We start from the raw sequence: 15,422 nt of genomic DNA, 5'->3' as shown, positions 1-15,422 counted from the left end.
AAAGTGGAAGAAGGAATGGGCGAATTGAATGTCGGGAAGGAATGAGGGGCTGCAGAATGTGGAAGGAGAAAAAGGAGAGATTAAAATGGAGGCTTGAGAAAGTGGAGGGAAGAATAGGTGTGGGAGTCGAAAAGTAACTATGGGATGTGTTTAGCTTCCCTTGACGAAGGAATCAATTGAGATTTACTCGCCCTTCAATTCGGTACAACTAGGAAACTATCAATTAACGCTTACTGACCTTCAATTCGGTAAAACCGGGAAACTTTCAACTAACACTTATTAACCTTCAATTCGATACAACCGGGAAACTTTCAACTAACACTTATTAACCTTCAATTCGGTACAACTGGAAACTATCAATTAACACTTACTAACCTTCAATTCGGTACAACTGGAAACTATCAATTAACACTTACTGGTCTTCAATTCAGTACAAACGGGAAACTATCAATTGAGTTTACTCGCCTTCAATTCGGTTCAACCGGGAAACTTTCAATTAAAACTTACTGACCTTTAATTCGGTACAACCGGGAAACTTTCAATTAAAACTTACTGATCTTTAAATCGATACAATTTGCACTTACTGTTTTTTTCAAATCGGTACAACATTGAAACTATTAATGATCACTTACTGATCTTCAATTCGATATAACCGGAAAACTATCAATTAGCACTTACTGACCTTCAATTCGGTGCGACCGGAAACACAATATTGTCAATATAATTAAAGAAGACTGACGGAAACCAATTCTCATCCAGAGAAATACAAATTTACGATTCGACAGTCGGTAGTAAAATCAATCACACCGGTAATTGTTTCCAGTTTTATCTTTCAGATGTTGATTTAATAAAGTCAGTCAAATATGTAATTGCGAACCTAATTCTTAATACAGTCCTTTCTTGGGTTGAAATTTAAGGCCGAAATCCAACATGTTTGGTATTAATTGCTATAGAAACAAGTAAAAATTTCCATTTTAATGGAAAACTAATATCTCAAACCTTTGCAATATTAACTAAGAAAAGATAGAAAACAAACATGATATAGAAATTAAAAGCCCGGAAAATAAAATAAAATCTTCCATCATTATTTGTTTTGTTTATTCGTTCATTTATTTATTTTAACACATCTTATAAGAGAGTGCGGAACGCAATTAATGGGATTACTTTATTTATTTATCTATTTATTTGTTTATTGATTTATTCTTTATTGATTGATTGATTGATTGATTTATTGATTGATTGATTGATTTATTTATCCAATTATTTCTTTATTAATTTTTACACACATGTGCAGGATAAATCCAAAAATGAAACAAATACCAGAAAATAAAAATTAAAAATAAAACAATTTTCAAAATATTGGTAACGGAAGAAGCCTGCACAGAAAGAGAATGGGCCTCAATTGTTTACACAGCAGATAATTGCGGACTCGTAAACTAGGTCCGCCTTGTAAATCAGACAAATGGTCTCCGATATGAATACTCTATGAATACAGTTTTACTGAGTGTTAAATTTAATTTCCTAAACCCTACGAGAATCGAGAATAAATCTTCTCCATGTTCTGGCCTCTCCTCAAGCTACCCAATAGTCGACCCTATATTAAATTGGTATCCAGTAAATTGTATTTCAATTGCAGAAATAATTAATATGTTTTCCTCTCCTAAGGGTTTAAATCAAATGACGTTATGTTTTATTGTTAGAAGTTCTATAGATATTTTGACAGTTATGACGTGTTTAGATGAAAATAAATCTTCTGGTGTTTGCGCCCCGCAGACATACCGAACTACAAGCTATTGGGCTCGGACCTATTGAATCAAGCTTATTTGAAATCAATTTTTAATATTTTTTTAAACTACTAAAGATGGGCACGATTTGTACATCGCTGGTCATTGAAGTTTAAATTCATTATCCACAGAGATATTACTACATGAACTATCAAAGTAATAACCTGTTATAAAATTATGCAGATTTATGCTAATTTTCTTTTCATCTGCTATTTTTTACATGTGATTTGACATTACCTAAATAACAAGGTCACCGAGTGTGGAATGCCAAGGATATGCGTATACATACATACATATATATATATTAGTAGTACATGTATACTGGTATATATGTATGTTAAAGAAATACCAGTAGTGTGTCTCGAACTAAAAAGCGACATCGCGAGGAGCGCGATCGAACACCGACAACACGACAAAAAATATTTCGTCGATGCTACAACGCGAAATGTATGTTACGTCTTCGTGCTAATTTTTCGCGCTGTTGTGTAAATTTTGTCACACTGTCCCATATGTTGAAGTATTTACAAGGGCGACAAAGCGAGATTGCCTAAGTCAACCACTACGGGAAAATATGCTCTACAATTTACATGCCATATTCCGATGGAATTATCGCGAAACTTGAATAAGTAATTAATATTATGGACTATTATAGTCTAGCATAACACCGGTACGCCATTCAGAGATCACGATCGAGCGATTTGAATGGCGATAACTAATTATAACATTAAGCAAAATAAAATTGATCATTTAAAAAGAAAAAAAATATAAATCAGTCGAGACCAACATGTAATGTTACTCAATTACTCAAATTGATCAGAATTTATTTCGTGTGGGAGAAAATGAATGTGATGAGGAAAGAATCGTCATTTGACCTGTCGAAATTATGCATGGCTAGATATATGCACATTTGTCCCAAGAATGACAAATCGGTCTAGTCTATCTTAACCTTAATGAACATGCATCACCGACGATGGCCGACGTCGTTTTGACAGGCAGTCACGGATACCTTTCATATCGAGAACAATTAAAGCGTTCCACAGAACCAGATCAATCATTTAAACGCTTTGACGCCTATGAACACATTTGCGTATAATTTTAACTACAGATCTTTAGGTAAAACAATTGATTGCTCTGATGTATCGCCATCGATAATATATGTAGAGGGCAGTGAAATATTAAAAATTTGTCATAATATTATGTGTGATTGTGTGATAACTGGAGTCAATGGTCTGAGTCTAGCTATTGTTCCCGACCATTACACGTCCATCAGACAGGCATGACGTAATAATTTCTCGTCAAAGGTGTTTCTTACCACGTCTAAGTTCAAACGGCCACCACCAATTAAAAGTTTATTTCACTTACACGTAACCTCTCATAAACCACAGTTTTAATGATTCTTTCAATCGATTAACTAGGTCTGGAAACGACATACAATGTGAAGTTATGCATTTAATGAAAGCAGTTTAGTATTGATATTTACATTTTTAGTTGCACGTGCGCTTGCCTTTTCCATTGAATACACAAAGAGCATGTGAAAAATAATTACCGTAGTTTCTAAAAAAGATATATCAAATATGGGTTATTGCGTATTTACGCTTATTTTTGTCCACTTGAAAATATCTGATAATTCCAAATTTCCCTCCATTTCCTTTGTTTAGCCCGAGTTTCGTTTGGTGTCAGGGCCGGAGAAAATTCGGGCTTGCCCAAGTTATGATTTTAGTGTAAATACCAAATATGAAGCCTAAAGAAACTCGTAATTTAAGTTTTTTTAATCAAATTTAAAGGTACCCGCCTTATAAACGCCTACATATTTGTCATAGGTTTGTTAAATCGAAAGTCCTTAAATGACCCTTTAAACACAAACAAACAAACAAACAAAGTTAAGTCGGGGAAAAAAAAACAACTTCTAGATAGTTGGAAGTAAACAGACAATATCACGTGACCAAATAATACCCATAACACACACACACGGACGAAATAGACACACCCACAGTGTGCACACTTGCACGTGCTTTGTGCAATTGTGGCTCTGTCATGATGCATTCTTTATAAATCGGCTACCAAAGGCATCATAAACAATAACAAATTCCAGTAGAATAGCATTTCCTTCTGAAACTTACTAAAATGTATAAGGGAATGTAAAACTACTGAAGATAGCATTTTATTTTATACTATGTAGTGTATAACATCGGGCACGTGTTGAAGACACGGGTTCGTGAACGCCATGACCCTCGGATTTAGCAATACATTAACGACACTTGGAGACTTCCGTAAACTGTTAGGAACTGTGTTATAGTTTATTTCCCAACCTGACACACCGAGTAGGCGTATATAATGTGACACAATTAAATCAGAGAAAAAAAATTATTTACTGACACAGCAAGTAACATTACAATTCTTGTACTAACGCAAAGACAATCCACGTAAAATAGAAATATTTTATTTTATTGCATTTTTGTCAGTGAAATATAGAAATTTATCAAACTGACAAAACGTATATTTTCACTGAAGCGATGAGCAGTGAAAATACAAAAAAAAATTACAGTGAAAATATAAGTTTTGCAGTGATTTTTATTTTTCGTTTTTGACCAATCAGAGTGAACGTTAGTATTTACCTCATAGAAATTTGCTGTTTTTTTCAATTGAAGCGAAGATAGATAAATGTGTTATTTTGCTGTATTTCTGAATACTCACGTGCCGTTAGTTTTCATGCACAGATTCTCCGGAAAGAGCAGAAAACGTGAAAGACGCCACAAAGAGAAGAAGTCGATATGATTGGTGGAAAACTCTACAAACAAAACTAACTATAATTTGTCGACCAAACAAGTCTACTTCCGTTCAGTCGATGCATCGAAGATCGTAGGAGTAGAGGTTACAATGTTTTTTTTCTATTAATACTAACCATAAGCAGACGCCTGTATTTTCATGTAGGTGCACTGACTTATTAAAACGTGTTATTTCGATTCGTAATGAAACGTGATATAATGTACATGCAATACTTTAAAAAGATTTAACATAGTTATGTAAATGTTTTATAAACTCTCGTGCAAACCAACTTTATTTCGGCGTAGTTATCATCCATTTGTATTATTGACCCGAAAAGGACTGTGTCCCTATGGTGACATTGTAATTCAATGACAATGTAAAATTTAATACCCCCTAGTGTTGACAATCGAAAAACCGCTAGGGAATTTCCGCCCAGCTTCCGAAGCTATGGCGGGGGCCCTATTGTTTTTTTCTACGCTCCGATTGGCGCCTCGAAAGTCTAAGCGAGTACAACCCTATATGAGAGAAGTGGTTCTAAAATAATCCAAAATAATGTATATTTCCAGAAGGAAAACTTACCCTGTCACTTTTATTATAAATAGGACGTACATGTAATTATCATATCGACTTGGACAATATATCTTACTCCGCTTATTCCGGCAAACATCGTTACCGAAAGATGTGAGTCCATATGTGGATCAAGGTCGTATTAAAAATTTATATTTTTTAAAGTTCTGTCAGAGAATAACACCAGTGGGTCATCACGGAGAAGATTTCACGCAAGTGACGTCATGTGATACCACAATGTACACACAATAGAATGACGAGACGTACGCGGACGTACAAGTACGGATAGGGACAAACAACTAGGGAGGACACAAGATTCCGTAACGAGTTAGGACAGGGCGCGTGGCAAGGCGAAGAGATTGGGACAGGGTGAATGGGCAGTAGGGACAGTGCGCGTGGGCAGAGCGAGGAGTAGTAACAAGGCGCGTGGACAGGGCGAGGGGTAGGGACAGGCGGGGACAAGGTGAAGGTGACAGTGACGTGGCGTGAGGTGACGGTAGGAAAATGACGGGGGAGGGACAGGGTTCATGGATAGGGACATTAAGAGGAGAGCAGGGACAAATTGCGGTTGGGGTAGGGACAGGGCAAGGGGTAGGGTAAGTTGGTAGGGATCGGTCGCGAGGAAAGGGGACGTGCGAGGGGATAACCTAGGGGCAAAGGGCAACGAACAGAGCGAGGGGATATGGACAAAGGGCAACGGACAGGGCGAGGAGATATGGACAAAGGGCGACGGACAGAGCGAGGGGGTATGGACAAAGGGCGACGGACAGAACAGAGGGATATGAACAAAGGGCAACGGACAGGGCGAGAGTATGGGCAAAGGGCGACGGACAGAGCCAGGGGGTATAGACAAAGGACGACGGACTGGGCGAGGAGATATGGACAATGGGCGACGGACAGAGCGAGGGGGTATGGACAAAGGGCGACAGACAGGGCGAGGAGATATGGACAAAGGGCGACGGACAGAGCGAGGGGGTATGGACAAAGGGCGACGACAGAGCGAGGGGGTATGGACAAAGGGCGACGGACAGAGCGAGGGGGTATGGACAAAGGGCGACGACAGAGCGAGGGGGTATGGACAAAGGGCGACGGACAGAGCGAGGGGGTATGGACAAAGGGCGACAGACAGGGCGAGGAGATATGGTCAAAGGACGACGGACAGAGCGAGGGGGTATGGACAAAGGGCGGCAGACAGGGCGAGGAGATAAGGACAAAGGGCGACGGACAGAGCGAGGGGCTGAGGTAGATTCATTTCATAGAAAAGAACGACGTTTAATTAATTTTCCATGTTAGTATTTCTTTGGGATTTTCTTCCTAACAATTCCGAAAAGCACGTGGATAAGAAATAACAATATGTAGATACGTTACTTATAGATGTTTCACAATGAACCAAACAGCCTTGAAACTTAATTGAAATCGTTTATCATTGACTCAGGTGAACTGGCTAAGGTAGACATACTTAAATCTATATCAATCACAACACTTCAAAGGCAACAATATACGTATTATTATTTCCTTTCGGAATAAATTAACTCGGTAGCTTAAATGAGGTCCATGCAGTTATTACATAAAGATTACAAATCAAGTCACGGCACCTCGATAATTAACTTTATAAATGCCTCGATTGTGTAACATATGAGCCAGTCGGATATTATTTTTAAATTAACTACATCATGGAAAATTGTTATTTTTGAACTTTTAACTATAACACGCTTTCTAATTTCGTAGAGTATCAATCAAAGCGATATGAGGCCAACTGAAGTGTGACCATAGAAACTATTACATATGAGACATCAATCGGTACGGGGGGAATGAAAGTCATCAATGATTTCTTTGGTGACTGATATACGAAATTTGGTCTTTAATGTGAGCGAAAATCAAGCGACAAAAACTTTGACAAAGGAAGTAGTTGGAGAGAAAGAAACCCCAAAATCAAAGAGAAAGACGGAAAAAGAAACACCACAAAATCGAAGTGAAAATACGTCACTATAATTCAACGCTTTGCTTTTTTTCTTTGCTTGAAAATTCGGTTGTTTTTTTTCGTTATTTCTCTTTTTCAGGTTGTCGTTTTGTCGCTTGGTGTCGCTAGTAACAAAGTAAAATGACAAAACTTTGTGTATCCGCCACCATATATTGTAGTAGTCGAGACCGAATTTTACAGGTACGGTCCCCGAACGGTGTAGATATTAACGGAAGCTTAAAATGAAAACTTTACAATTATGAAATAGTTGCCAACTCATTCTTCACTATTCTTGTTGTATGTGCCCAGGGGTTTGATCGTTGCAGAAAACCAGTGTGCCGGGAAAAAGTGATTAAAGGATAAACCTTTAATTTTGTTATATTAGGCAGTCCGGCGATGAGAAACTACTTATAAATAAAACGTGTGTATGAGAGATAGGGAGGGTGGGAGGGTGTGGGGTCGTCATATCTGACTGATCGAACCACCATTAATTTTAGCGAATTACACAAACTAGAATTATTTCTTGTCTTTGTTCTTAATATAATGTAGGTCCGACTGGCCACCAGACCCTAAGTTGTTTTGTTAAGAATTGCCAAGCTTAATCCTAATTAGATTATCTGCCCCTAGTGTGAAACCTAGGGATTAAAATCAAAAAGCTCAATTTTATTTATAATTTTAATATTCTAGAGACAGGAAGCCTGTCTAGTCCGAGAAAGATATCTTTGGTTCGCGTTATTTTTAACCAACTTCTGGGCGTGGGTGCAAAATTGCCTGATTATATCGAAAACCTGACCATTTTCTGACCTACTTTGTCGGCTGTTACAGTGGCTGGATATTCCCAGCTTTTGTCCCAGTTCTACTTAGTTGTAACCACAGTCATCTATATTTCACACTTAAAGCCTGCGTTCATTTCGTTATTTTTCCATCAAGAAATGAAACGGTTCTGTAAATGTTAAATATATCAATTGGGCGCTTCAAAAACATTGTGCTACCTCTATAAGCCTTGTAATGGGTTTTACAGCGGTTAATTCCGAATGATTTACATCGAGAACCTTGAAGCATCATTAGTGGAGAATTGATGGAGGCCAAGAAAACATGTTCAATCCTTTATCAATAAAAATGTGTTGAAATAAAATCGTCAGTCTTTTATACAGGGAAAAAAATCTTCCCGTGTCTCTTTAAGGTCAATGCCACTTTTAGACGCACAATGCTCAACGAATGACCTTGAACACACCAGGCCAATGGCAGAGAGGACAGTCTATGGCTTCCATAGGAACTTTCACGACCAAATAAGAATGAAAAGACTAAATTTCATATGTCAACAACACAATACATTTTTTTTTTAATCCGTCTTAATTTATTTCTGTCCTGCCTAAACCTGTGACTTCTTGGCCAATTTTGTAAAGGCCCAGAATCAAACGGGTCTTCACGGAGTTTGCCGAGATGTTGCGAATACTGTAACACGAGCTTCAATGCTCATATTTATTTCCACTCTCTTAAAACTTATTTTCAAGAAGGTTTATTCGGTTATTATTCATATTTACAACAAGAGGTCCATGGGCCTTACGTTCACTTGAATTCTGAAATATTTTAGTCAATAAGACCTTTTTTTGTCCCTCTCTGTCATAGTGTGTGGCCTCTTTTAATTGGTAGGTCAAAGTCTGTCAGGAATAAAAAGGACATGTAATAATACAGCCCGAGTTTTCTCTGGCCCTGTCACCATGTCTACACCAGACATGGTGACAGGGCCACAGAAAACTCGGGCTAGTAATAATAGAGTCATTGCAACATTTTAAAGTAAAGTCCAAAATCCAATATGGCCGCCATGACGTGATATCTTAAATTCTATAAATGGCCATAACTCAAAAACTATTGCTTTAATGTAATCATATTATTTGTAGATAATCTTCAGGGCCAACTTTCCCCAATTTCATGTTATTACAAAAACGATCAAATAGATATCCTCATTAATGGGTCAAAGGCTCACAAAATTTTCAAACAAAATTTTTCTTTGACCCTCCCCGTTTGCACATTACGACGCTTTCACGTTATTCACCATATCTCATAAATGACTAAATGTATATTGAATTCATCTTTGGGTATGTACTGTAGAATGACAATTATCTTTTCTGAGGAAACATTTTTTCTATCCAACATCAACTTCCGGTTTTCGGTAGGGGTCAAAGTTCGATTGTGTAATTTTGTGAAACACTCTTCAAACAAGAGGTCCTGCACCGCTCACCTGGATATTTCAGTAATCATGCCAAAACACGCTCATATAAGTTGTACAGTCTACTACAAATGTTTTTACTTTTGAGCTGCCACTCCCATCAATGGTTCTAACTAAATGTTGACCAAATCATGTCATTCATACACGAGATGAATTCTTAAGATTTTTACTATATCTTTTATTGGGCCTGCCCCTTAGAACCTAGAAAATTCACACACCCTGTTTATACAACATTGGAGTTCCTTTCCAAATAATGCTCGAAGCAAAATTTCATCAAAATCCATTAAGTCATTCAGGACTAGTAGTGATTTATCTTTTCCCCTATTTGGCCCTTCCCCTCCGGCCCAAGGGGAGCAACCTGTCTCCGTTTATAAAACATTGAATCTCCTTTCTCCAATAATGCTTCAGGCCAAATTTCATCAAAATCTATTCAAGAATTCAGGACGAGTAGCAATTTAAAGGAAATGATGGCTGCTGTAGCATGGCATATGCTTAGGTGAGGTAAGAATTGAAAAAGGTGTTTTACAAGATGGTAGTCATGAAAGCTATCTTAGCATTGTCAACATCATCTTGTGACTATTCATTGAAAATGTCAACTATAGCCCTCTAACACAACTTGAGAAATTTACAAGAGGTCTACTGGGCCTGTTACAATCACCTGTTCTTGAGAGATGAATGGGAAAGTTAATTTGAGAATATAATACATCCCAGTATCATATCCATGACTTCTTGGTTATTCAAAGACATTGTTTGCAGATTTAAACAAAGAATCTATTTGAAACTTTAAAATGACCTTGAAAGTGGACCAAAGACACTCATTGATAAGACATGTATGGTACTGGGCCTCAGTCCAAATATCATGAGCCTGGGCTTATTAGTTATGAGAAGTTCTTTAAAGACTTTGAAACATTTGATCCCTACGGCCTTGAGAATAGTGTATTCCGCTTAATTGGGTTACCTATTTGCGGGGGCTTTTTACCCGATTAATGGACTTATGCAATAAGTTAAAATGCACGCCGCCATCTTGGATTTAGTCCATAATGGTTGTCTAAGGACCTGTATATCATTGTAATTCATTTGAATAAATTTGGCAGTCCTTCATCTTGGGACTATTCCAACCAAAAATTATCACTCTGGACTGGTCCAAATATTTTGAACTTTGACACTGACAATAAGTCAATGTCATTGGCTTGAAGAAACTTAATTAATAGTTCTTCCTCCAGCAAGCTACTGGCCCAATATTATACCCCTGGGCCTCTAGAGTTGGTTATTGAGAAGTTATGGAAACAGTTGATGCTGGACAGACAGATGACTGGCACATATGCGACAGTACAGTTTAAGCTTGAAGAGGCCCAATGTGCCTGTATTGCTTTACACATTTCCAATTTTTTGGGGGGAATTTTTTTTTTAAACCAAATTTGTTTTGTGGTTCATGTATGAAGAAAGGTACATGCCAAATATCAAAAGTCATTTAAATGCTTCAACAACATTGATCCCGTGACCTTGAATATGTAACGATTTTGTTGGACTTCATCCCAGGAAACTACCAACAAAATATGATCCTTGGCATTTCTGTTCATCAGCAGAAGGCATTTGAATAATTCAAAAAATTGACCTCTGTGAAGGTCATTCTAGTCATGCAACCACTTTTGGCTTGATCATAATATTGAAACTTGGTCATGAAAAGAAGTTTGAAATGTATTTTTAAAGATGACAGCATCTTGAATTTCAGACTAATCCAACAATTACAACAATCAATCGGAATCATCCTGGCTAGTTTTAAGAAGAATTCAAGAAGAAATTCAAAATAGAAAAATTTGCGGCACATGACAAAATGACTATAAATTAATATAATGACCGACAGATGTATATAATAACCTGGTAACTTCTACTACACGTCTGATGTCCAAAAATATAGACATATAACTCCACTACAGAACATGTCTGATGTCCAAAAATATAGATAGACATATTACTCCACTACGGAACATGTCTGATGTCCAAAAATATAGATAGACATTAACTCCACTACGGAACGTAAAATTTCAAAATGTACTTTATTCCATATACATACAGCAATAACACAAAGCCTTTCATTGAAATATAGTTTGAAATAACAAATAAGAATTTCTTCTGATGGTAAGTTAATATAACTACTGTACAACTCTGCACAACTAAAGAACAAAACAACCACGGGTCTTACTGTAGTGGATCAATTAGACCCCAAGGGTAATTGAAAAATTGCAAAACAGTAGGGAGCTAGATATTCAAGTTTTGCTAATTGCTATATGATCCAAATGCCTGTGCTTAAAAACAACACGAGATTCCAGAAGGATCTTGGTGCGACCACTGAATGATCATTTAATGTTTGGTTCTATATATTCTATATATAGGTAAGACTGATCCTTCCTCTAATTTTCTACCTTCTCTCTAACTTGATAACAAGGAAAACCTTATATGAAATCTAAGAAAGATATACGAACTTTCTGAGAAATAGGGATAACAAACTTAAGACTGTTAGAATACTAGATACTTGACCTATCAGTCAATGAAGCCATGAACAATCTGAATCAGATGAAGTCAATGTTTTGAGTTCATCAGTCCAAAATTGCTATACATAGTCATGGCAACATCAAATGTCTTAAGTTGTAATTAGGTCAAATAGTGAGCCAGCATTAAAATTTATTACAACTAAACAGTAGACAATATTGTCCACAGCACTGAGAATGTACGGCAGTGGATAGTAATGGGGTACCGTAACAAGGATGTAACATAACAAGACAATAAAAACAAACTGATATACCTCCCACTTACCCCTTTACCTTAACATTGTGTGACCTTTGACCCTTATGATCACCATAATCTCATCAGGAGTAGAACATAATGTTTAAATAAGATGGTGTAAATATTATGTGTATACAATCAGTTTAAATCAAAAATTATCTAGAGTGACCATTGACCCTATAATTCTGACCGATGACCCCAAAATTCTTATTCAGCCGCAGATTGATGCTATAATATAAAGGTATGGTGTTGATATACATATACATGTAGTTTACCGTAAAAATTTGTGTAATCTGCACAGTGTTTTTGTACTAAAATAAAGTTTAAAGTTGGGGTGTGCAAATTATACAGGTAGAGACATTTTCAAGTTTACACAGGTTTTTACGGTAAGCTCAATCTTTCACAGATGTATTGTACAAAAACATTCTATCAGAGTGCAACAGAAAATGTACAGAAAGAGATAACTATTGAACACACATTTCTTCTAAAATCATAAATCCTGAACATCTCGTTTCAGCATATCACTCCCATATGTTATAGAGTATAACAGCATTATGCCATAAATTCTAAATTCATTATCACAAACTTTCAAGCATAGCAAGAATTTTGTATTTAATAATTTCTTTGATCAAAGTCAACACAAATTACAAAGGGAAAAACCTTTTTCATACAAGTACCCTGCTTGTCAAGCTTAATATAACAATTCATGGTTAAAAATCTGATAAAACAGAACAACAAGTGCCATGATTGCTGTTAATCTTCATGTATGAAAATTCCTAAATTGTAGAATTCAAAGATTCTGCAAATGTGACATGAAAATATCTGGGGTTTGGCTCTTTTTTTATTTCAAAATTATTTCACCGTTACAAAAATAGTGTATTTATCTATCATTGACGACAGCTCTAAATTGATAATAAAGAGAAATTCAAAAGTTTCATACCAGAGCCGTGATTGATTTCACGGGTCGACTTTATAGAATAACTGTTAAAGGGTTTTTGAGCAGCTTTCCATATTCTAATATAAAGTTAATATTCACCTGGAACTTTAACTCCAGTCGTATGATTAATTATTCATTAACAGGTATATTTAGAATAGACACACATCACGTGTAAACCCTAGATCACCATTTTACTAGTATCTACACAGAAAAACAGCAAAGCATTTGTACAGCTTAGACCTGATTATCAAAAAAAATTAAAACTTTATTTATTTTACAACAATTGGGAAACAAGTTATATCAACTTATATTAATCACGCTTGTTGGCCCGGATGGAAACGCACCAGGGGTCGTAATTTGGGAGGAAACCGGAGTACCAGGGGGAAATCCTCGTGGTCGGACATGTGACCACATACCTTTTCACGTCTGATAAGGAAATCGAACCCCAGCCCCCTAGGTGAAAAAAAAGTGTGTTACCACTGTGTCAACCTGACCCCTTGATTATCAAGTTCTGCATAAAAACACAATGGGACCAACACTCTATATACTTTTTGTATGAAACTTCAAATTTGAATGATTTATGATAATAGTACTTTAAAACTCCACATGCTGCAATTTATTTTCTCCTCCCCGAAATGCTCCAGGTTGTGAAGAAATCCTGATTTTACCGTGTAAGGACTAAATGGGAAAGTAAATGATATGTCTAGTGAGTGCTATCATTACTCTGTATCACACAACTCGGACAATCCTTCGGAGACACATAACTCGGACAATCCTTCAGAGACACGGTCCGTGTATCTCTCGATCCTTTTTCTGTCCAGTAGCTGTGACACATGATCAGGGTGGTTCGGTACTTGGCCAGCACAAGTAAGTGAGAACATGCCTGGATGCATATTGTATGTTTAATGAGGATGCTCAGAATCCCAAATCATCACCAGTATGAGTAGACAAGGTCTGAATACTCTGGTCTCGACCAACATGAGTAAGATAGACCTTGATGTTTTCTGTAAATACTCGAGTCTCAATCAATTCTCTACCAATATCAGTAAGAGACCTGGAGTTTTCTGCAGATTGTTTGGGTCTCTATTCTCGACCAGTACAAGTACATGTAGCTAAGTCCTAGATGTTTACTCCAGATATCCGATCCTAAATCACCACCAATATGAGTAGACAAGTCCTAGATGTTTACTCCAGATATCCGATCCTAAATCACCACCAATATGAGTAGACAAGTCCTAGATGTTTACTCCAGATATCCGATCCTAAATCACCACCAATATGAGTAGACAAGTCCTAGATGTTTACTCCAGATATCCGATCCTAAATCACCACCAATATGAGTAGACAGGTCCAAGATGTTTAGTCCAGATATCCTAAATCACCACCAATATGAGTAGACAGGTCCTAAATGTTTACTCCAGATATCCTGGTCCTGAATAAAGCCTTGACATATTGCCAGTATTCCACTCAGAAGGACACAAGTTTACTATTACGATGTGGAGACCTTCAGTAGGACACAAGTTTACTATTACGATCTGGATACCTTCAGTAGGACACAAGTTTACTATTACGATCTGGAGAACTTCAGTAGGACACAAGTTTACTATTACGATCTGGAGAACTTCAGTAGGACACAAGTTTACTATTACAATGTAGATACCTTCAGTAGGACACAAATTTACTATTACGATCTGGAGAACTTCAGTAGGACACAAGTTTACTATTACGATCTGGAGAACTTCAGTAGGACACAAGTTTACTATTACGATGAGGTGACCTTGATCTTGATCTTGACCTGCATGAAAAAATAACAGTTACATTATGAGAAACCAGGGTTGCAAGCATTTATTATTTTCAGACCTGACAATTTTATTATGGAATATGTTAAACTTTACCTCTGAACAATTTGTCAGCATATGTGTCAAGGGAGATAACTCAAAATCAAATATCTAAGAACAACTGCAGCTAGCATTCAGTGGAAAATGCTTTTCCTTCTTTGATGGAAAGAGTGTATGAAATATTCCTATTATATTCTTTTCTCCATCCTGGAAATATTTCTTGATTTCATATGTTAATGACATTTATATCTTGCAAAGTCGATGTAACCAAAATAGCATAGGTGCTTGTTAAAACATCATCATCAATATGATTATCATTATTGTGAAGGTTTTCATTTTCAAGAGGATTTATTTCCCTATAAAGTCATTGTCTGCTTGCTGGGTTTCCTGCCCTGATGAACAGCCAGGGCCATTTTGATGAGCATACTTGTAGTAGTAGTGGTAACCTTAATGAACTAAATATGGACAATTATTGCATGCTATCTTAAACAACTGGAGAAAAGTGTCTAGCCAAAGAACACGACCTTGAAAGCCAAGAATGATCCATGATCTGAGA

The 15,422-nt window shown here is 36.8% G+C and overlaps 1 protein-coding gene across 1 annotated transcript in view; it reads right to left on the bottom strand.

Annotated features, from left to right (window-relative positions):
- Window positions 1-11,345: 11,345 nt before the first annotated feature.
- Window positions 11,346-15,422, bottom strand: part of LOC117322969 (CLK4-associating serine/arginine rich protein-like) — a 28,777-nt gene continuing 24,700 nt past the window's right edge. The window contains exons 20-21 of the mRNA XM_033877939.1: window positions 14,798-14,823; window positions 11,346-14,641 (exon numbers count right to left, since the gene is read on the bottom strand). Coding sequence (XP_033733830.1) covers window positions 14,613-14,641; window positions 14,798-14,823 — 55 coding nt within the window. The 3' untranslated portion in view covers window positions 11,346-14,612. The remainder of the gene's footprint in view (window positions 14,642-14,797; window positions 14,824-15,422) is intronic.

Source organism: Pecten maximus, chromosome 3 (assembly GCF_902652985.1).
Source record: "Pecten maximus chromosome 3, xPecMax1.1, whole genome shotgun sequence".
Lineage (NCBI taxonomy): Eukaryota > Metazoa > Mollusca > Bivalvia > Pectinida > Pectinidae > Pecten > Pecten maximus.
Note: the sequence above shows the minus strand (reverse complement) of the source record. Positions and strands in the feature narration are given on the sequence as shown.